This window comes from Helicoverpa zea, chromosome 19 (assembly GCF_022581195.2).
Source record: "Helicoverpa zea isolate HzStark_Cry1AcR chromosome 19, ilHelZeax1.1, whole genome shotgun sequence".
Classification (NCBI taxonomy): Eukaryota; Metazoa; Arthropoda; class Insecta; order Lepidoptera; family Noctuidae; genus Helicoverpa; species Helicoverpa zea.
The window spans coordinates 6,749,367-6,772,189 of record NC_061470.1 but is presented as its reverse complement, the minus strand read 5'-3'; the positions used below and the strand labels follow the sequence as shown (position 1 = coordinate 6,772,189).

At 41.8% G+C, this 22,823-nt stretch overlaps 3 protein-coding genes across 7 annotated transcripts in view; all 3 read right to left on the bottom strand.

Annotated features, from left to right (window-relative positions):
- Window positions 1-22,823, bottom strand: part of LOC124639549 (squamous cell carcinoma antigen recognized by T-cells 3-like) — a 29,932-nt gene that overhangs the window by 6,854 nt on the left and 255 nt on the right. For all 4 annotated transcript variants that reach the window (XM_047176972.1, XM_047176971.1, XM_047176973.1 and 1 more), the window contains exons 2-14: window positions 21,461-21,570; window positions 20,984-21,159; window positions 20,346-20,517; window positions 19,816-19,966; window positions 19,493-19,569; window positions 19,086-19,191; window positions 6,825-7,034; window positions 6,144-6,317; window positions 3,066-3,177; window positions 2,550-2,770; window positions 1,770-2,046; window positions 1,341-1,437; window positions 744-864 (exon numbers count right to left, since the gene is read on the bottom strand). In XM_047176972.1, coding sequence (XP_047032928.1) covers window positions 744-864; window positions 1,341-1,437; window positions 1,770-2,046; window positions 2,550-2,770; window positions 3,066-3,177; window positions 6,144-6,317; window positions 6,825-7,034; window positions 19,086-19,191; window positions 19,493-19,569; window positions 19,816-19,966; window positions 20,346-20,517; window positions 20,984-21,159; window positions 21,461-21,570 — 2,004 coding nt within the window. The remainder of the gene's footprint in view (window positions 1-743; window positions 865-1,340; window positions 1,438-1,769; window positions 2,047-2,549; window positions 2,771-3,065; window positions 3,178-6,143; window positions 6,318-6,824; window positions 7,035-19,085; window positions 19,192-19,492; window positions 19,570-19,815; window positions 19,967-20,345; window positions 20,518-20,983; window positions 21,160-21,460; window positions 21,571-22,823) is intronic.
- LOC124639552 lies at window positions 10,646-13,588 on the bottom strand. The gene is made up of 2 exons (XM_047176978.1): window positions 10,955-13,588; window positions 10,646-10,856 (listed from the first exon to the last, which is right to left on the bottom strand). Exon 1 carries the CDS (start codon window positions 12,823-12,825, stop codon window positions 11,098-11,100), a length of 1,728 nt encoding a protein of 575 aa, XP_047032934.1. The 5' UTR covers window positions 12,826-13,588; the 3' UTR covers window positions 10,646-10,856; window positions 10,955-11,097.
- LOC124639550 lies at window positions 14,351-19,035 on the bottom strand. 2 transcript variants are annotated; one of them, XM_047176975.1, is made up of 3 exons: window positions 15,010-19,035; window positions 14,719-14,932; window positions 14,351-14,601 (listed from the first exon to the last, which is right to left on the bottom strand). In XM_047176975.1, the coding sequence occupies exon 1, from the start codon at window positions 18,260-18,262 to the stop codon at window positions 16,193-16,195; it is 2,070 nt and encodes a 689-aa protein (XP_047032931.1). In that variant the 5' UTR covers window positions 18,263-19,035; the 3' UTR covers window positions 14,351-14,601; window positions 14,719-14,932; window positions 15,010-16,192. The 2 variants fall into 2 exon arrangements, with proteins under 2 accessions (XP_047032931.1, XP_047032930.1); XM_047176974.1 differs by having other exon boundaries at window positions 14,719-19,035.

The window sequence follows — 22,823 nt, the reverse complement described above, 5'->3', positions numbered from 1 at the left end:
TTCTCAATCTGTGCAATTCTCGCAGAGCCAGTTTGTCATGAGGATTGTTAAACAGCTTCCTTTGGCCGAGATCGCATATAGCGACCCCATCTTAAAATAAAAGAAATTAAATGAAAGAAGGAAAAATTAAGGAGCTCCTTCAAAAAGCGTGAAATAAAATTAAATTGTAAATTTTAAAAAACCCCCGACCCAAAAAAAACTACGCAATTAAACCCTATAAAAAGCAAAAAATAACTTTTAACACTACGTAAGTACCAACTAAAGCATGTCAGACTAAACTAAATTTTGACGTGTCGGGGGACCGCTTTTTACCTTTAAAAATACTTACACAAATCAAATGATACCTACCTAATTACAACACTCGTATAAAAAACACGTATCTAAACACAATTATATACAAAGTTATAAGTAGTATATATAATGTAGTAGTATATAATTACTTCTAACGTTAGGCTAATAAATTAGAGCGGTCCCCCGATACGACAAAATTTAGTTTAGTCTGACATGCTTTAGTTGGTACTTACGTAGTGTTAAAAGCAATTTTTTGCTTTTTATAGGGTTTAATTGCGTAGTTTTTTTGGGTCGGGGGTTTTTTTAAATTTATAATTTAATTTTTTATACAACTAGTGATGGGAAAATGGGAAAACAAATATCGATGCCCCTCCGGCATCAGTTTCAGTTCTTCTCTCGACTATGGAATATATGCACGATTAAGTAATTCTAAATCAGTAGAACATACTTACTGGAGTTTTATATTGGCAATAACAGATGGATCCGCCGAACGCTTTGATGCCCTTCCTAACTCGCAGTGAGATGATATCGCCGTATTGTGACAACTTGTCTCGGAGTCTCTGCTCGTCCACTCTGCAATGATATGATTAAAACCATAGAGAACAATATGATTAGGGGAGGTGCCATAACGGAAAATATAGGAATGTAGCTCGACAAAATGCGGGTGAGGGGGGGACGAGGAACGTTACTGTCTTCGCCTTTTATGCTTTCTTTGGGCCCGACCAGTTTTTAAACGCTTATATTTTTGCATGAACTAACTGCATCTGGCCCTTTGATGTATAAAATTAATTAGAATGTATGATGAAGTTCTTGCAAAACTTGGTGGCGATCCCCGTTGAAGTCCAAATGGCGATTTCAGTTTCGTTACAAACTAGGAGAACAAGTACTCGCATGTGGTTAAAACATCTTCCTCACCTCTGCCACCTACTGATACCTAAAATTGGTTACTGCGCAGCAATTCGCGAATTATTTCGTAATGACAAACAATTTGGCGAGGCGAGAACTGTACTTAAAATACATAAGGTTTACTAGTAAGTGTATGCACTGACTTGAACTCCAGGTTGCTGACGAAGAGAGTGCACGCGTCCCTGGTGCCCAGTCGATGCGGACTCGTGCTGTCCGTGCGTTGACGCTTGCTCTCAACCACTGGCGAAATGTGTTCAATTATAATAACTATTTAATTTGTCTTCTACGTTATTGTCATATTTGGGAAAGAATCTCAATTAAAAAACGCTTGTCATGCATTGTCATCAGAACTCGCAAGCGCGTATGCAAAATTTCATCCTAATCGAAGACCAAATTAAGATTCCAAGATTTTCTCATAGTTACATGTGAAGCTAATTTAAGCGTGTTAAAAAAGATATAATTTTGCAAATAACTACTGAATACTAAAGATAATAGTTTGCAATCTATTTTCGATGACGCTTGTGTTTTGTCCTTTATTAACAGAATTCCACATTCAACTAAGAAGTACATACCTTCTTCCTCTTCTTCATCATCATGAGATCTCTTAACTCCCCCCGTATCCTCTTGATCTACTTCCATCTCAACTTCCTTCTTCCTCTTCCCCTTACTGCCTTCATCAGCCCCATCCGACTTCCGTTTCCCTTTGCCCTTGTCTTTGAAGTCGTCTTTAGACTTCTTCTTGTCGAACTTGGACTTCTTATTGTCAGGCTTGCCTTTCTGCTGTTTCTTGTTACCAATCATCTTGTCCTTCATTGCTTGGTAACTTTCACGCCATTCTTTTGTTTTTGCCTGTAAATAGAATTAAGATTAGCTGGTTAGCTTCGACCACTTCCCATAACCGTAGAAAAAGTTGCTTAAATGCTTCTCGATAAAAAATCTATTTTGACTGCCGTAAAGACTGCCAATGATGAAAACATTGTTGAAAGGTTCTTTTAACCTACAGACAGACATGTGTTGCTGGGGAGTTTGTTGTGCTACTTCTTCCCAGCAAAAACACATACGAAGTGGTGAATTGTGGGCGTTTTGGGGGCTGTTTTTTGTAGATTTGACGTTCAAAAAGTGCTGGTTTTCAGCCTTCTTTGAATAAATGTCTTTTGATTTTGAAAAAAAAAAGCTCCTAGCAAAACCAGTGTTTTAGTAGGAGCGACTGCCTATCTGACCTCCTCAACCTAGTTACCCTCCAATACCCCTTGGTAAAACTGGATGTCAGACTTTCTAACTTCTGACTACCGTAACGACTGCGAAGTCAGTAGTCAGAACTACCCGAATACTCGTAAAAGCAGGCTATTTACCTCACAAGCGTCTACACACTCCCTCAAAGTGCTGAGATGTCCGTGGTCCCTCTCGTAGTCGGTCCACAGCCTCGCTATGGACGGCGGGTAGTCCTTCACCGACCGTAGCGCTCGACGCATCAAATCGCGCAGTTTGTTCTCAGAAGGTTTCGGACTTCGATTACTTTCTAATGTTATAAGAGCCTCCCAGTACTTCGACATGGTCTTGTTTTCGCCGTATTCTGTTGGGAATATGTTTAATTTATTTGGAAGGGATAAATATAATCAAATCATATAATATAATCATTTTGCTCAGTTTAAGGTAAGTAAATATAAGATCAGTTTTAGGTCTGTAAATAATATGAAACTACCTATATTAAAAGTGAGTTGAGACGTTATAGAAATATGAGTATGGTTTAGTAACCAAGGAAACTTTACAATTCTATGTATGATATACCATAGAAATATAGCCATAGTATTATAGCTCTGATTGCCTAAAAGTGAGATAGATAATTATGCAATAGGTATGTAACTCACTGAATATTTCCTCGAAGATCTCTTTTCCTTGTTTGGGTTCGTTTAACACCTTGTACTCGAGGCGGGCCCAATATAAGGGCACTTCACAGTCGTTTGCCTCTTCGCCCCAAGCCTACGAAGAATAACACTTTAAATAATAAGAAAATAGGTAATAATAACTAGTAGGTAGCGATAGCTTTGGATTTATAATTAACTAGCTTCTGCCAGCCGGTTTCACCCGCATCCCGTGGAAACCTCTGCACGAACCCGGATAAAAAGTAGCCTATAGCCTTCCTCGATAAATAGGCTATCTAACACCGAAAGAATTGTTCAAATCGGACTAGTAGTTCCTGAGATTAGCGCGTTCAAACAAACAAACTCTTCAGCTTTATAATATTAGTATAGTTTATTTATTTATTCCACACTAGCTTCTGCCCGCGACTTCGTACGCGGATCCTGTCCCTTATGCCAGCGACTACGGGGTCAGCAAAATCAAAGATCTGAACCGTCTGATATTGAATTTTAAGGGCCCGTTGACTTGAAAACAACGGAATACGGATAAACATTAGAAACGTTCCATATATTTAATTAAATTGGACTAAACAAAACGCTGAGAACTGAACCGCAATAGGCGTGATCATAGGGATAAAAGTAGTGATTCTAATAAGTCTGCATTTAAGTTATGTGGCAAAAATGTTACACGTATTATTACGTAAAAAAACATTAAATAGATGACAAAGTCGTGGTGACTTAGTGGAAGTCGTGGTGGTTTAGTGGGTAGAGAACCAATCTCTCAAGTATGAGCGTGCGTCTTTGATTCCAGGTCTGGCAAGTGCCTGCCAATGCAACTTTTCTAAGTTCGTATGTACTTTCTACGTATATTTTGGATACCAATAACCGTTATTTGGAGGGGATGTTAAACTGTAGGTTCCGGCTGTCATTGAACATTCTTGGCAGTCGTTATGGGTAGTCAGAAGCCAGTAAGTCTTACCAAGGTATGTTGGGTTGAGCGGGTAACCAGGTTGTGGAGGTCAGATAGGCAGTCGCTCCTGTAAAACACTGGTACTCAGTTGCATCGTGACTGGAAGTCGACCATAACATAATTGGGACAAAGGCTCTTGAGATAATAACGACAATAATAATGAGATATAGGCACCGCAGGACATCTGAGGCTGATGACGGGGAGTAGCAACCCCGCGGGGCTATACTATATGCTGAGTTCTCCAGGGAGAGTATCCCCCATCTCCGGCCGGTCGGAGTGAACCATGACGGGGGTAGGTCTCACGCCTCTGGCTTGGCTTGGCCGTCCAGAGTGGAGTCGCTAGAGCAGGATTAGTAGCCCTGCTCGGAGGGTAGGTGCCTCATGGTAAGCACAGGGAGCGCGTAATCTGTGTTTAAAGTCCGCCGAGGTATCCTCACGCTTCAGGTTCCCGGGGGCCCAGTAAGTGAGGTGGCGAGTCTCCACCTGCCATTTTTACATGTACCATTGACATCCACTAACATCCCATCACAAATAGCCCAAGTAGTTTCCCTCAATAGTTAGCAATAGTTTAGCACAGAACCGGGGATTGTCTTTTTTTTAACGACGTCCACCGGTGAATGTCCTTGGGTTCATTTCTATAGTGTATAAAGGGATAATCGACGGTATTGTGTCACCATTTCATTAAAGTTGTCTCAAAAGGGCTTCAGCGTGTTGGCTTCGGCCCCACGTTTGCCTCCCAAAAATTCGGAACTCTGTAGTCCCGAGGTCTGGAAGAGACATACAAAATAATAATGAGATATAACGCAACAAAGTCGGAGAGTGAGGGCTCGTGACGCCACGTCTAAGTATGTAAAATTTGTACTAAGCAGTGACTTAACGAAGCGTTGTTGTATCTTCGTTATTATTTGTTTGTGAGAGAGAGAGAAAAGAAAAATACGTGTCCATTATTTTAGGATAGGATTCACCATACCTATTTCATAACATTCATTTCTATACATTTCAAGTGTAGTATTGCTCTTGAAGTTTCATATCAGGTGTTCCAGATCTTCGATGTTTATACATCAATAGAGAGTGCTTATCAGATTGAACCACTTTTGCTAAAACGTCATATCTTCATATGCTATAGTCTAGCTGGACTCCTGGAGTTCCACATCAGGTGTTTTACACCTTCAATTTGTATAAGTCAACAGAGAGTGCTTATCAGATTGAACAACTTTTGCTAAAACGTCATACCTCTATATGCTATAGTCTAGCTGGGCACCTGGAGTTCCACATCAGGTGTTTTAGATCTTCAATTTGTATAAGTCAATAGAAAGTGCTTATCAAATTGAACAACTTTTGCTAAAACGCCATACCTGTATATGGTACAGAGAAGCTGGGCTCTTGGGGTTCCACATCAGGTGTTCCAGATCTTCAAATTTATTATCTCAACTAAAAATGCTCATCACATGAAACAATTTTTGCCATGGCACCATTTTTATATCTCTTATAGTTTTGTTGGTCTGTTGGAGTTCTGCATCAGGTCTTCAAGTTTCGAAGATATATTATAGCCTATATGTTGACCAGGCTTAATACTGATACAACAAAGAAAAAATCATTGAAATCCGTTCAGTAGTTCCGAAGATTAGCGTGTACAAACAAACAGACATACAGACATACAGACATACAGACAAACAGACAGAATTTTTTTTTTGGATTTGTGCTCCATTACTGTTTCTAAACCCCACCCAATTATTATTTTTTAAATATATTCAATGTACAGACACAGTTTTTTTACAGATTTATTATATGTATAGATAGATAATATGCTGCAAACAGATAAATAAATTCACACTTAATTTTATGAGGAATAAAAGTTCTAATTAAGTATTACTTTAGAGGAGCCTCATGCGAGTATTTTTACACAGTTTTGTTGTGGGAGGCAGGAAGCTATTATTAACACAGCCAACAATTGACATTAATTTGTTTTGTATAAATATCAATTTTAATATTTAATTTTGTACGCCTAATGGGTAGCTTTTTGAGTTACCATAAAAAATACTATTAAGACCTATTGTATCACCAAAAAGCCCACTAATAAATACTTTGACCTTGATTTTGAATAACATTTGGTTTACCTCAGCAAGTGAATCCCAAGCCAGTCGGAACGTCCTTCGCATCTTCTCGACATCATCCTCATTGTCGAGCTGTGTGCGTCGCCGCGTGTACTCCAAGTAGCTTAGCCAGAGAGCCTCGTTCTGTTTGTATGTCTCCATGCCTTTCGAGAGGGCAGTCTCGAATATTGACTTCACCTGGAAAATAATTATACATATACCGTCGTGCCACAAAAACTTTTAAATGTTTGTTGAATACTTGTAAAAAAAAAACAGATTATGACGTTGAAATACGGTTCGTTTTGCAGACACACTTTTTTGAGACAAGTGTTCAACAGTAAAAGAGGGAGAGAGGCCGCACGAGTCCAGCACGCGCGAGTACGTGCTGCGCGGCGAGTGTGACGTCACACAGTACATACCTCCTCGAACCCCCTCCCCTCGTGCTCCGCCTGCTGCATGGCGAGCGTCCAGAAGGTGGCGCGGCGCGGACAGCGGCGGCCGCACGAGTCCAGCACGCGCGAGTACGTGCTGCGCGGCGAGTGTGACGTCACACAGTACATACCTCCTCGAACCCCCTCCCCTCGTGCTCCGCCTGCTGCATGGCGAGCGTCCAGAAGGTGGCGCGGCGCGGACAGCGGCGACCGCACGAGTCCAGCACGCGCGAGTACGTGCTGCGCGGCGAGTGTGACGTCACACAGTACATACCTCCTCGAACCCCCTCCCCTCGTGCTCCGCCTGCTGCATGGCGAGCGTCCAGAAGGTGGCGCGGCGCGGACAGCGGCGGCCGCACGAGTCCAGCACGCGCGAGTACGTGCTGCGCGAGGAGTGCGCGTGCGCGTGACGAGCGTATGCGACGAGCAGCTCGTAGGAGCCCGCGCACACTACGCAGTCGGTGGTCGCGCGGTCGTACAGCACCTGGAGAGAAAAAGATACATAAGGCTAAGTTCAGATGAACGCGCGAGGACCCGAGCTGCCGCGCAATTCACCTGTTCAGATGACGGACACAACAACATTGATTTGTAACAATCTTAAACCGTGCGTCGCACTATGGGACGAACCTGTGCGTTTCATCTCAAAAATCTGTAACTTTTTAGTTTCTAGATATTTTGCATTGAAAGGAGAATGCCCGTTTTGTTAGGAGATTTGGGCCCCCAGAAAAAAATTGCGTGCCATGGTGGTTTTAACTTTATTTTGAAGAACGACAATTACCTTTTCAGACCCTGAAAACAATTTATAATTTTTTACCCTAGTTTCCGAGAATTATTGATTTTTTTCTGATGAAGAATTGAGGTTATAGATAGATTAGATTAGATTACTCGGGCTGGTTTCCGCAACTCCACGACAAAGCGCGTATTTTGCGTGTGAGGGTGATAATGGGTGTTTATTCACTCGATCCACCCCAACTCCTCGAGAAAAGCCAGCAGAGGTTTAATTCTGCTGACTATCTCTTGGATAGTACCTGGGTTACCGAAGTACTTAGCCCTGTATATGGCGGTTTCAGGGCAGTCTAGTAGCACGTGTGCCGCTGTTTCTTCTTCCCCCATGCAGGCTCTGCATAAGGGACTGTCTGTAACTCCTATAACATAGAGGTGTTTATTGACGGAGCCGTGTCCAGTTAGAACTGCCGTAAACTTACGTAAATTCTGCTTTGATAGGCCCATCAGCTGTTTAGTGAGGCGATCGTTGTTGGTGGGGTGGGCAATCTTCGCCTGCCTGCACGCGCTGTGGTTTGTCCAGAGGTGGTTGTGTTTGTGCCTAGTACGCTGTCTTACCAGTGTTCGTAGGTGGCCGATGGGGAGTGGCAGTATGGGTTCTGGTCATACTGCTGTTTGGTCTGATCCCCTTCTCGCCAGCTCATCCGCTGCATCGTTGCCTCGGGAGCCACTGTGTCCTTTTATCCATTGAATGGTTATGTTATTTAAACTGCCTACCTTGTTTAACCGTTGGTGGCACTCGTGTATAAGGCCGGAGTTTGCGCAGTGTTTGCTTAGGGCCTGTATTACTGCCATGCTATCTGAGAGTATTCGGATAGAGTGACCGGTTACTTCCCGCTTTATGACTGCTTCGGCCGCTAGGGAGATGCCTATACATTCAGCTTGGAATACTGTATTATGTACTCCTAGGGGTGTGAATATGTGTATGTTTAGGTCTTCTGAGAAGATGCCTGAACCTGTGCCGGTGCTTGTTTTGGATCCGTCGGTGAAAATTCTTAGTTCTTTGGGATTATGTCCCTCGTAACGATGATCCTCAAAAAGTTGGATCCTGTATTTCTTATCGAATATAAAGACTTTGGGTATGCGGTCGTTTATAGCCTGCATAATGGGAAAGTCTGCATAAAGATTGTTTAGTATAGTTGTGTGTTTTGTAGGCAACTTGCTCCAGAGATTAAGGGTTTTGAGTCTTAGAGCCGTCATTGCTGCTTCTTGCTGTGCAAAGAGGTTCAGCGGCGGCAGACCTAGCATGGCTTCCAACGCTGCCGTTGGTGTTGTCCTCATGCCACCTGTGGCTGCCATGCAGGCTTGTCTTTGGACTCGCGCCAGTTTATTTGCGACTGTAGTTTGGTCAGTTTTGGGCCACCAGACTAAGGCGCCGTAAGTGATCATGGGGCGGATCACTGTTTTGTATAGCCATAGTATTATCTTAGGGGATAAGCCCCATTTCTTCCCTATCATTTTCTTACATTGCCAAAAGGTAATGCTGGCTCTGTTTACTTTATTGTCTATATGATTACTCCATTTCAGCTTACTGTCCAGAGTGACGCCAAGGTATTTGACTTCGTTGGATAGTTTGAGTTCTGTATTGAAGAGTTTAGGTAGTTTGTACGGTCCCAACGTTCGTTTGTTTGTGAACATGACTAACTCAGTCTTGGTGGGGTTTACTGAAAGGTCAAATTCCCTGCACCACTGTTCTACGATTCGTAGGGCCTGTTGAGTAAGGTTGCAGATAGTGTCAGTTACCTTGCCTGAGATGAGGATGGCAAGGTCATCCGCATAACCTATTGTGTAGTCGTGGTTTGCGTTTAGTTTTGTGATGAGATCATTAATCACTAGATTCCACAGGAGCGGGGACAGTACCCCTCCCTGTGGACATCCTCTGGCTATTAGTGCTGATTTGTCATCATCTTCAAAGCGTACCACGCGTTTGCTGAGCATGTTTGTGATCCAATCAGTTAGCATCGGGTTAACTCTGTGTCTGAGTAAGCTCGTTGTTATGCTAACGAAGTTTGTTTTATCAAAGGCTCCCTCAATGTCTATAAAGGTGCCAAGGCAGATGCCTTTTTGTTCTATTGCCTCCTCTATCCGGCTTACTACCAGATGAAGCGCTGATTCTGTTGATTTCCCCGAGCTATATGCGTGCTGATTCGGATGCAGGGGGTTGTTTCTTAGCGCACCGTCCCTCAGCTCTCGCTCACATAACCTTTCCAGGGTTTTTAGAGCAAAGGATGTCAGGCTGATTGGTCTGTAAGATTTTGCGCTTGTGTAGTCTCCTTTACCTGGCTTTGGGATAAAGACTACTTTGACCTCCCTCCATTTTTTGGGGACATATCGAAAAGCCAGGCATGCTCTCATTAGTCTTAATAGTCTATATGAGATGTATGGTCCTCCCCATTGCAGGAGCGCTGGGAAGATTCCGTCCGGACCTGCTGCTTTGTATGGGTGGAAGCTTTGAATTGCCCAATGGAGTTTTTCCATTGTGACGATTTTTTGTGCGTATGACCAATCTTCTTCAGTTGGTGTTTGTGTTACCTCATGCCATTCTACATTTTGCGTGAAAACGCATCCTGGGAAGTGGGTCTCAATTAGGACGCGCTTCGTTTCTTCCGGCGATGTGGTATGTGTGTTGTCTGGTTTTCGGAGAGTGCCCAGACCAGGTGTGTTTTGTTGTGCTAGGATTTTCCTTACCCTGTTTGCTTGTTGACAGGACTCGATGTTACCACAGAACTTGCGCCATCCCCTGGTACTTCGGAATCTGATGCATTTCTTGTACCTTGATTTGGCCGCCTTATAGTCGTCCCAATCCTCGTCGGCACATGTATTCATTGCTCTGTTTAGAGTTTTTCTCACTTGTTTACGCCTGCGTTCTAGTTCCGCACCCCACCATGGTTGTTTCCCTGGTGTTTTCTGGTATGCAGTTTCGGGGCAGGCTGTTTGATAGCTGTCTATCATTGACTGTGTGAGGTAGCTTACCTGTTCGTCAATTTGTTCTGTGTCCACGTAATTTGTAGGGTCCCCGAGTTGCGCAAGTTTGGTGCTGAGCGTACGGGTGTACGTCGCGCGGTCCGTATTGCGTGGGTTCCGTTTCGGTGGTGTTTCTTGTATACAGACCTGTAGGTCAAAGCGGATCCATCTGTGGTCTGAGCAAGATGCCTCCTTAGAGACATGCCATCCTGTGATTAGCTCCGCTACGCTCTCTGATGCGAGAGTCAGGTCTATAATTGTTTGACTTCGTCTAGTGACGAAAGTTGGTTCTGATCCAGTGTTTATTAGTGATAGGTTGGTTGTGAATAAGTAATCAAATAAGGTCTTACCCCTATCGTTGTGTGTATCCATTCCCCACAAAGGGTGGTGTGCGTTGGAGTCAGTACCGATAATCACTTCCTTCCCTTCTCTCTCGCAGTGATTCACCAGGCGGGCGAGGTCGTAGGGAGGAGGCTCCTCTGCTTCGGGCATGTATACCGAGGCGAGGGTGATCTCCATGTTTAAAGCAGGTTGCTGTATTGAGATGGCAGATTGGTCTCTGCAACAGAAATCTGATAAAAACTGTGTTTTTTATGTTTTTTGTTGTATAGATGCACGCCCTGGGATGGTCGTGATGTATGTCTACGTGAATCTTACCTCCAAGATTGGAGAGTCCTCTGATTTGGCCGGCCCTGACCCACGGCTCCTGGATTAGGGCAATGGCCGTGTGTTGAACCTCCAACCATTTGCGCAGCTGAGCCGTCGCGGTTTGGCTGTGGTGGAGGTTTGCTTGGAGGATTTTAATTGTCGACGAAGAAGGGGACGCCATCGCAGATTGCGCCCTCCTCGTCTCCTCCAAGCTGTAGCCCGGCCAGCAGGTCCCCGGACTCGACTTCGTCCCCCTCCAGGTCTGAACCCGTCAGAAGGGCTTCTTCCGGGTCGTCGTCCTGTGAGGGGACGGTTGCGGGTACGGGCACCGCAGGGCCCTCGGTGGGGCCAGCGCCCTCGCTGGTCGTGGTACTTGTGCCAGGCTGTTTCTGGATGGTGAAAGTGGCGGGGTCCCATCCCGGCGGAGTATCGGCAAACTTGCCGTTGTGACCCTGGAATTTCACGTACACCGCACCCAGCCCGAAGGCGAGGCGGCGCCCGGACTTCATCAGGGTCGCGATTTGTTCCTCCGGGATTCCCACCACCACAAAGCTGGCGCCTTGCTGCTTCTCCTGTCTTTGGAGCACCCACCTGTCGACCGCGATCTGCGGGTTCTGGTATGCCAGAATCCGCCCGATGTCTCGCGAGTCGGTGATGGCCCCCTGTTCATTAGGGATCAGGATGCCACACCTGATCCTTCGTGTAATTTCCGACTGGCTCTTGATGATCAGCTGGTGGCCGGTTGAAAGGGCCAAGTCGGCGATGGTTTTTTGAAGCCATGTCAAAGTGTGGTCGTTGGAGCACCACAGCTTCAGGACGCCTTCTGTGTAAACCGGCTTACCACTAAAAGCTGGCCCCGGTTGTTTGTTGTTCGGGGACCATGCCTCCTTTAGGATGGTCTTCTGTATCCCCGTCAGTATCGTGTCCGCTACGTCCTTTGTTAGGATCCCGGTGTGGCCGCATGTAACTGCGATGCACAGGGACTCCTTGGTTGCTTGAGCGTAGCTTACCCGAGGAGTGGCCCGCTTGGACGGGTCCAGGCACTGTCGTTTGCGCTTCCCACGGGGCGAAAGTGTCTCGTTCAGAGCGCGTTTGGCAGCTGTCTGTACCTCACCTGCAGGGCTTATTGTTTCGTCCCCTTCCTTCACCGGCCTGCCGGCCCCCGCGCCCGGCGGACGACCACTCGGTCCAGGTCGGCTTTCGCCTGCCTGGGCCTGTGTACGCCCACCGGCACAGAAGCATGGCTGGCCGGAGGTTGGGGCAGCGGGTAGAGCTGGTGTGTCGGGCGCGGCGTTCGCGTTCATGCGCGCTCGCCTGCGCTGGCGTGGGTTGATCTTCCTCTTCTTGGAGCTCACGCCATGTTGGTTTTGGTTAGGGCGTTGGGGTTGTGGAGTTTGTTTCCCCTTGCCCTTGCGTTTTTGCACCTGCCATGCGGAGGAGAAGTAGTCCTCAGTCCGGGTTACCGTATCCGCGTTGACGGAGGCAGATGGCCCGGAGGTGCCGGCATGTGGAGCAATTTGCTCGGTGTGCTGTGTTATGTGAGGACCGCCGAGGGGGTGAGCCGCCGACGGAACCGTCACGGGGGTGCTTGGGTCGGTACTGGTTTTACCCGTACCTATAACCCTCGCCCTGTTTGTGGAGTCGGTACCAGCTTTACCTGGTCCCTTCCTCCTGCTTTGACGTTTGGTCTTCGGCACGGTTCTCGCCATGCCTGGACCTTTGTCGCATTTGCCCACGGGGGCAGAATGCGCGGTGTTCGCGCAGGTCGTAGGAGTGTCGTCGGCTTTCGCTGACTCCACCCTTACGCCGGTAAAATTTATTTTATTGTTATCCATATTTTTGATTATTTTAGTTTCATCTACCGAGCTCCCACCCTCCATGGAGCCCGCAACTGGGAGCGCCCTACTGAAGGTAGGCACGCTAGGACTACCCGGTAGATATAGGAACGCGAGGCTGGCTTACAGTGCGACATCGGGCACTCGATCAGGCTGGAGTCTGGAGCAGAAAGTCCCGACTTCCAACCTTCACTTGCACCGTCAGCATGACCTTCACCACCGCTACGGCCGCCCAAGGACGGCTTTCGCGGACCCCACGTCCCTCGCCTGTGGCCCTCTGACGGGACACGATTGGCCATTTCCCTAACCCATGGCTCTAAGGTAGGGTAACCGTTTCGCGTGAAATCCAGACCAAAGGGGGCGTGTTGCCGCACGGACGCATTACCGCCAGCGCCGCTTGGCTCAACCCCCCAGGATTCCTTCATCCCCACTTACGGCGCTCGACTGCGCAGGTCCTAGCGCAGGTGACTGTTTACTCCTACCCGCCATCATCAGAGAATAAGTGATGGACGGGCCCGCAACCACTTAGTCACAAGGATCACGGTAAGGAGTGGAGTTGGATTGTGGAGGGGTTGGGGGAAAAACTGGGAAAGGGTTAGGAGTTTGACTGGGGTTGGAAGTGACTGTATGTGCGAGGGATGGGTATGTGCGCTGTGCACACGACAGGACTTTGAAGGGGTGGGATGGGGGAGAAGCAGCTCTTAGCATAGGCAGGAGGGCGAGACCGAAGTCTTCCCTGCGACCTAAGGTCCCGGGTGACGCCGGTGTTACAGGCTCGAACTGTACCACGCACTTGGAGGCGGCTGGGGAGAACGTCACCCAAGAATTGAGGTTATTAGACAATATTTTTTCAAAAACAATTTGCGTTAAAACAATAAAATATTTTTAGTATTAATATTGATTCCCAAATGAAATAAAAACATCAGATATCATCTTTTCTTGCTAAATAATATGTTAAACTGTTTATCTTGCAGTCAGCGGAAGTAGGTTTTGCTGGCACCAGTAGAAATAAATATACTTAGGGCTAAATTGGTTGGAGGAGCATGTGGCTACGTTACAACAACCACAAGGAGATATCTTAAGTTAAGCTACTTGGTCAGATTGCACTTGGGTGACCATCCATTACAAACTTCAGCTGGGTGGCTGCTAGTACTTACATTTAAACTGCTGATTCTGGGTGCATTATTTATACTTGTTATGAGTAGCTAGAATCCAGCAAGTGTGACAACCACTTACCAGGAGGTAACATGTTATAACCCAGTGTATCGGGTATGGAGGTCAGATGGGCAATCACTCTTTGAGCAATACTGTATTCAGCTGCATCGGTTAGACTAAAAGCCGACCCCAAGATTGTTGGCAAACTGGTAGGTACCTAGTATATACGAGTATGTATGACATATATGACAGCATCTCCTGCAAGCGACATAGTAAAATCACTGCCCTGCTACTTAGTAAGATCGCTGTGCCATCTATGATTAGTTGTAGTTTATTTTAGAAAGGGCTTAATTATAAAGGAGTTTAAAATATAGTAAATGCTATACAGATGTTTAATAAGAAAAAACACAACCAATTAAAATAATAGACATTTATTCTTCAAGGAATATGTTGTCTAGAAATTGTGCTGGAGCGCTTATATCATTAAAGCGGTGGCAGTGGTGGTGGTACAGGAATCATCATATCTGTAATTATGTTTCCATCCATGATACCAGTCTCCGGTGCAGACTCCACAGTGTGTTGGCTACTGCCAGCAACGGGTTGCCTCCGGACTTGTCTTGATGCAGCCGCCCAACAAGGAACACAAACTCGTTCCAAATGCAACACCTAATAACAAAAATATTATATTTAGATACTTGATATTCATTAATATTTAATTAGTTCAACACACACATACATATGCATTCATACATTAAGTTTAAATAAATAAGAATAAACACTTACGTGATGTACTGGTGTCCATCTTAGTATAACATTCCTTTGAGGAACTATCTTGACTGACTCTATGAGTTCTGCGACTTGCTGTTGACAAGCCACGTGCGTAGCATATATTTAGGTGTCCACGAGCAGGGGATACAAGTGACAGATTTGAGTTAGATGCTGTCTGGTTTTGTAATAATACAAAACATTTCACACACAGGATATCATCAGAAGATATCTGGAAAAAATGACAAAATAAAATGTAAGGTAGTTTAGAGACGTGTGAAATCCACAAACATAATAAAACAAACTTACCAATGTAGGTGTTTAGAAGGATAAGCATTGGTTCATCTATTTCTTCAATTTAACGTCTACGAAGATTAGGCCCTATACGTAAAGAGAAATTAACACACTGGCGAGACAAAGAGTAGTTTACTCGACTTCTACCAGGTGCAGACATTTTTCCGGAGTAAAACAACAATATCACTAAAAACAAGAGTCCAATGCTCACGAGTCAATGTGCTCACTTATCATTAAGAAAAGAGTCCAATATCTAAAAAAAAACCACTGGAGGCACGAAAACGATTAGCTCGACAGTTTTTACGCAAATTGTAACTATCAGAAGCAAATACGGAGGAATAAATTCAACTCTACGCATAACAACCGGCACGAAAACAATTTGAATGACGTATTGATTTGATAGATAGACTCGCGTTCCGAGTAGATGTTACCATGTTAAATATTTTGTTAATCGATTTTCTAAATCGATTTGTTATAAATAATATCATTTACTAATTATTGTGTTATTGTTGTATTCCATGTATGGTGTTAGGTGTAACCGTTTTATAGATATAGTTCAGTGGTGACTTTTGTTAGTGTTGATATTTTATTGTTTGTGCAACAGTTATAAACAGTTTTTCTTTCTTCTTTTCTTGTTTACTATTTACGAGTGCATACTTAATATATATACTTGTACATTTTGATATAAGAGAAAAATGCTATATATTATATCGATATTTTCAATCGATCACCTCGTTCATTTAAATGAGATAGTCTGTCGTCTACCTGGCAACATTCACGTTAAGTTTTAATGGCGGAACTAGCTTAGATTCAATAAAATAAATATTAATTATGTTTTTCAATGCTAGGGTACAAGAAATTCTGAAAAAAAATAGTTAGTTTTATAAAATTAGGACTTGATTTTTAATAATAAAATATTCTTGACACTCTATCACAAATAAGGGGCCCAACGGGTGGCAATGTCCTTTTGTATACGTATGCCTGAATAGTTATGCTATTGGATAAATAAAACATTACAACTTTAAACAATAGATTTATTACGAAAAAAAATAATCAAATATAAATTTTTAAAATTTTCCATACAAAAATTAACTTAAACGCTTAAATGAATTATTTGCTTACTTGCATTACAATAAAATTATTAATTAGTTAATAAAAAAATATGACATAATTTTAAACTAAAAAAAAAAACATGAATCTACTCATCACTTGCCAATATTAAAAGCTCTTTAGCTTCGTTAAGTAGTTCTTTTGGTATCATAGTACTGGTTCTATTTAAGCTGGATATATAGGGGTCAGAAGTATACAACAATATGTGCAGAACGTCTTCCATTGTGGCTGACCTGGAACACTTTCTAGCGTGATTTAACCGATATTTCTTATAGTCTTTATTACGAGCTTCTTGAGCATCTTCCGATAATTGGCCTATTGGTAAAACTGCAAAATGTTCTATTATTTTGGCACCATGTATAAGAATTTTGTGGACTGAAGATGGCATATAGTACCAGTTATATTTACTCACGTATAACTGTGCAGTCCTCAGCGCATAGTCACCAAACTTAACTGCGTTTACAGAAAATCCCGATGACATGGTTTGCAGAATGATATATAATCTCTTGATCAACTCTTCATCGATACCAGTAATTTCTGCAGAACATTGATAGTTTTGGAAAAATCTCCTTGCCGTATTACCGTCATTGCTATTTCCAGAACCTTGACGAGGTTTATCAATGTGTAAACCAAGCAATTCCCGGAAACGAGTTTGCACGTACTTCTTTTTTTCTTCTTTGATCTTCTTGTTCTCTGGAGTCGTTGCAGACCACTTTTGAAAACCTAGATTATAAGAAATATGCAGAATCATTTCCATACATCTTATCCACGCATGTAAGGTAGACAGTCCATATTTAAACGCGTCTTCATTCTCAATTCTCGCAGTTACTTTTGTTAAATCGTTCATCTGTCTAGGAGTTGCTCCACAAACAGTACACGAAGAACTAGATGGAGTCTGCGTTAACACTTGAGAAACTTTCCCATCGATCATCGTCATAAACAGCTCATGTTTTACTTCTATAATATTACCTTCTATTGCTGCGGGCGTTCGAGTTGGAGTTAATTCATTAATTTTTGCTTCAAGATCACTTACAACAGTGGTAGTTTTTTCAGGAGTCTCTTTTGCTAATTCCAAAGAAATGGGTCTGCAATATCTTACTGAAGAACATGTTGGATTTTGCCATATGACTTCTTTACTTTCTTCATCCACTAGTCTCAATGGTACAAGTGAAACTATAAACATATTAGCATCCGATATTTGTTCATTCTCTTCAGGTAAAACTTGTTTATATTCACTTTGTCCTGAAGATCCGTCACAACCCCATTTGCTGTATAGTTTCAGCCGGGTGCAATTTTTAGAAACCGTGTTTATCTTTAAAATACGACAGGCAGTGTGGTCTAAGAGATCTTGAAGGTTCACTTTGGCACTGATATTCGTGACGGATATGCTTGACGCAAGAGGATAGCAGTCTTTTTTTGCTTCAGCCAATATTTGGTATGATGGCAATACAGAAAAAAGGTTCTTCTCAACAAGTCTAAGCCTCAAGTAGGAATATTGAGCTTTGGATAGATCAGTCTCAATATATATACATAATGCTTCTTCTTTAGTATAAGAAGGTACACTATCTGAACTTCGTAAAATATTTTGAAGAATGACTTTTTTCTCCTCCTTTTCTGTATTCCTTATAATACTCACAATCGAAGCTTCATTATTTTCACCCATTGACCGCAGGCCTTGTACGTAAGCGTAATGAACATGCCCCATTCCGTACTCCTGGAGTAATTCCATGTTTTTACGTTTTTTCGTACTCTCCGAACATGCGTCATACGGTTTTGTTGGTCTACCAGGTTCACCAGATGTATTCAAGTCAGAATTTTCAGATGTTGAAGTACTGCACGAATTTAATGGAACTTTAAACTCACCATCTAACCAATTTGTGTTTTGGCTTTCGAAGCGATCTTGTTTTCTTTGAGCTTTCGCCCATTTTTGGTTACAAGTCGTAATCAAATTTTTTTGGATACTTTGCATAACCGTTTTCACATCTGTTGTTGATAAATGGAAATTGTCCAACAAATATTTTTCAATATCTGAAGTACTTTTTCCGCTTATTATCTGAGCACATATATCGCGTCGAAAACAAACGAATTCACTCATTTTTAATTTTATTATTTTGCAGTTAGTCACACAAAGAAAATATCCGGACACAATCGGACACATTGATGAACATGCTGAAAACTCGAGTATTTATAGGACCCTAGTTGTAGTAACTAGTGCAAAACCAATGAGAAAATTGATAGGAATAGTTCTCACACCAATACTGATTGTAATTACCACAAAAGATAAGAAACTATGCTACATGATTTTTATCATACCTGTGGTTAAGACGTTCACCGCAAAAAAAAAATATCATGAGAAAAAATGTCTTAGTTGATATTTCGGCTTCCAGCTCGAAATGGCGCAGTAATGACGCAGGTTTTTTTTATTTCCCTGTAACACTGAATAAGTAAGGTATCTTAAAATGTCATTAACTCAACACCGGCAGCCACCGATAACAACAAAACCTCCACTTGAAAATTAGAAAGACGTAAAATTTCCTTATGACGTTTAAAAATTTAATAAAAAAACAGACAAAAATATATGTCAAAAAATCATAACGGAATCGTAAACAAGAGATCTTTAGCAATCCAAAAATGTATAATACTAATATATTTCCTTGAAGGACATATAATGTATCTTAAGTTGAACTTCTACAACGAGTAGTCTAGTTAATATGAAATTTTCACAGTATTCAGTTTGAACGTAATTTTTTCCAAGTATAACATTTTTTTTATTTTTTTTTTCCTTTGCTTTCGGAAAGTTCTATTATTAGTGAATGTAAAACAATCAAAACAGTTTCAGTTACGCGACCTTTGTCTCAACCATTTTTGAGACGGAAAATACTGTTTGGTCCCATAGTGCGTCGCCACCCTTTCATCTGAACATAGCCTAAATATACTGATCAAAACTGATGTAACATTACTTTCGACTAAAAACAACTCACCCTCAATATTCCATTACTATCACATTCAGCGTACTTCTCATCTAGGGACAGATCCTTCACTGTATCTATGTACTCCTGGTACACTTGGCATTTCTCGTCTGGATTCCTAATCAGAACAAAATAACATTCATAAGAAAATTATGTAAAAGCACTACTAAGTGCTACAATTATTTACTACTAGCCGTTTTCCCGCCGTTTCACCCGCGTCCTGTGGGAGCTACTGCCCGCACCGGGATAAAATATAGCCTATGTTACTCGCAGATAATATAGCTTTCTAATGGTGAAAGAATATTTAAAATCGGTCCAGTAGTTTTTGAGTTTATCCATTACAACCAAACAAACAAACAAAGTTTTCCTCTTTATAATATATGAATAGATAAATAGATGTGTGTTAATTTCCAACTTACTCTAAGGTCAATAGCTTGTCCTCAAATGGCGTTATTTTGTTCAAAAAATCTGCTGCAGATTCATGTTGTTTCTTCACCTAGAACAACGAACAAACACTTAGACTTAATTTTACACATATAACAAAAAGGCCTGTGAATTTTTTTTTTTAGTTTTATACTTATATATAAAAGCAATTTGCCCTACCCATCAAATCACTCTTTCACTCTAAGATTGGCTGTAAAAGAACCCAACCCTGGGTTAAGTTCGCCGTTGTGCATAATCTCTCTGTTTTCAGTTTCTCAAACATTATACTGCAGTGCAAAAAATCTGAGCACAAACATACCTTATCAACATAGTCCTGATCATGCAAGGACAGCGCGAGTTCCTCCATCTGTTGTAAGGCGTCCTCTCCCCTCAGCAGCGGCCGGGACACTGCCTCTTCAAGGCACCATAGCACCCGCTCCTTTTGTGCTACGTACTCTGTGTCTTCCTCCCTGAGAAGTCATTATTTATGATTGAAAACATAAACGCTAACAGACAATATTTATTTCTAATGAAAAAATAAATTTAAGAGGTTCATTTTCGCATTCAAAAATAAAACATTTGGGTCTGGGGTATAAACAAATAGAAACAATAAATGATTGAAACATTGCTTATTATTTAATTTCTGTCTATTTACACAGTATTTCAATGCTTTCTCCAGTATTTTTTTTTCACCAGTTTGGTGTATTAAACTGTAAAATGATATATATTTGCAACACTAAACTTTTTAACTGAATCTACAATTAAACTAATTAATAATAAAAATTCATCCTTTTAAACTATGTTTTTAAATATCATTTTAAAATAAATACACAAACAAGCTTCACCAACCTCATAGTTTCCAACTGTGCTTTCTCCAGTTCCAGCTTAGCATCCCAGAATATCTTCCCGGAGAATGGGTCGGCGCCAGCGCGTCTGATCACCTCTTCGAGTTGTGCTCGCGCCTTGTCCGCCTCGCCGAACGTTAGCGACCAGGAACACCACTCGCTTAGTATCGGGATTGCTGAAGGCAAGAAAAATGGTTAGATTATAAAATATGTTACAAGCTAGAATGGTTGGAGGAGGCCTTTGCCATGTGGCAAATAAAAAAGTTGAATTAAAGATAATTACGCGAATATTAATCATATTTATTTTGTCTGTAAACAAATGTAAGGCTTATCTTTTCTTACAAATCCACTTTTATTGCCTTTAAAACAACAATTATTTTGGATAACTTGATGTTGTTGAGATATCACATGACTATTGTGTAGGCTTATTTTCTGAATTCTTAAGCATAGAAGCAAGATTAAAACAGAAACTACATGACCCTCTCCATAGCTTTAACTGTTTTTCTTTAGCTAAATATAAAATTTAAAAAAGTACAGTTCAATAAAAAATTTTGAATAGCAAATAAGAGGTGTAGACTTTCCTATTGTCCGGCCAGAAACAGTCCTAAAAAAAACATTCTCAATTTGAAAACCGCTACTCACAGTAGCAATCAAGCGCAGCTTGTTGGAACAGCTTGGCCACTCTCTCACGAGACACATCTGTGTGTGCTAACGACACTTCAGTCTGCAGTCGAAGCAGCCAGTGCTCCGCCCGCAGAGATGACAGCTGTTGTAGACGCTCGAAGGCAGAGCGCCAGCGCTCCAGTGAGGATAAGCCCCTGGACAAACAAATTTGTTATTTGTATATTATAGAAAGGGCAATTTTGGACTTTGGAACATTGCTGTTGGCCTAAAACTGCTGTGTGCTTGATAAGCTTGTAGTATACATAATATAATAATTTTTAATTTGTAGTAATACAATGCAGTGTTGTAAGTATTATGTTAACAGAGAAAAGTAAACAAAAATTCAAAAAAAGAAACTGACTTACAGGTCACAAGATAAGGCAAACGGACAGGGAAGTAACACGGTCCTGTTTTACCGTTCGTGTACTGAACCATTAAAACCAAAGGCAAACTTACCACAATGCTTGGATAAGATCAACATGTTCATCATAGTTGTAAGGGTCTTCTGCAATGCGTGCTTCCAGCTCCTTCACTTTCCTCTCCAAGATCATATCCTCATCTTCATCCTAATAGACAGACAAGACATGTCTTGAAACAATAGCTTAAATTAGAGCACTAGAGCATATCCATTAGAAAAAAATTATATCTTTTTATGGTGATGTTTTTGGTGAAGCCCGGGTAACTAGGTTGAGGAGGTCAGATAGGCAGTCGCTCCTTGTAAAGCACTGGTACACAGCTACATCCGGATAGACTGGAAGACAACCCCAACATAGTTGGGAAAAGGGCTCGGAGGTTGATGGTGATGTTTTGGAGGTTGATGGTGATAAGAATTCAGTTAACTATTAGAAACCTGATGTCACCCTTTTAGGTTAGATTAAGGTAAATATATTATACTAGCTTCTGCCAGCGGTTTGACCCGCATCCCGTGGGAACCTCTGCACGAACCCGGATAAAAAGTAGCCTATAGCCTTCCTCGATAAATGGGCTATCTAACACTGAAAGAATTTTTCAAATCGGACCAGTAGTTCCTAAGATTAGCGTGTTTAAACAAACAAACAAACTCTTCAGCTTTATAATATTGATATCGATTTTCACTTTAGCAAATGCATTTCCTATGAAGAGTTTCAATTACAAATTGAAGTATATAGGTAATTTTGGGTACAAATTGTCTCAACAAAAGCAAGAATACACCAATGAAGTACCAAGTAGACATTAAACTCAATATCACAACCACTGCTGGACAAAAGCCTTCAAGCTAAGGTGATTTGTCATAAGTTTAACTCAGTATCACCTATTTCATCTATATTTCCTAGAGACTATCATAAAGAAGCACATTAATCCAATGTTTGCAATGGAATTAACCTGTTTTCTTACAGTTAGTTCAAAGATTCTGTATAAAACCCAAAAGTCAGTGGTAAAGTAATTTTATCTGAATTATTATATTGTTGATTTTTTTATAAAAACTGTAAGTACTACAATAAGAATTTTAGTGGATTGTTTTCCTTATGAGAAAACATTGAAAACTTGTTATGTGCATTCACTGTAAACATGTTGTCTTGAATTAAAGCAAAAGTGTAAAAATAAAAGTATGATCGAGCAGTTTAAACTCAATGACATTCAGAACTTTATGCATGTGGCCCAATAAATCGGGGAAATTATCTTTTTCAAGCCTACTTGGATTGATACAAAGGCTTCCATAATAATATAAATTTGAAGAAAAACAAAAACGGCAATCGATTTTCCAGTTAGGATGAGGTCAGAACCAGTGAAATGATGCCATTAAGTACTATTAAACATTATGATTCCTTTAAAAAATACG

Excerpts from the sequence above, each read along its gene's own strand:
- LOC124639552 (XM_047176978.1), bottom strand. The coding sequence starts at position 12,825 with ATGGAGGGTGGGAGCTCGGTAGATGAAACTAAAATAATCAAAAATATG.
- LOC124639550 (XM_047176974.1), bottom strand. The coding sequence starts at position 18,262 with ATGTGTCCGATTGTGTCCGGATATTTTCTTTGTGTGACTAACTGCAAA.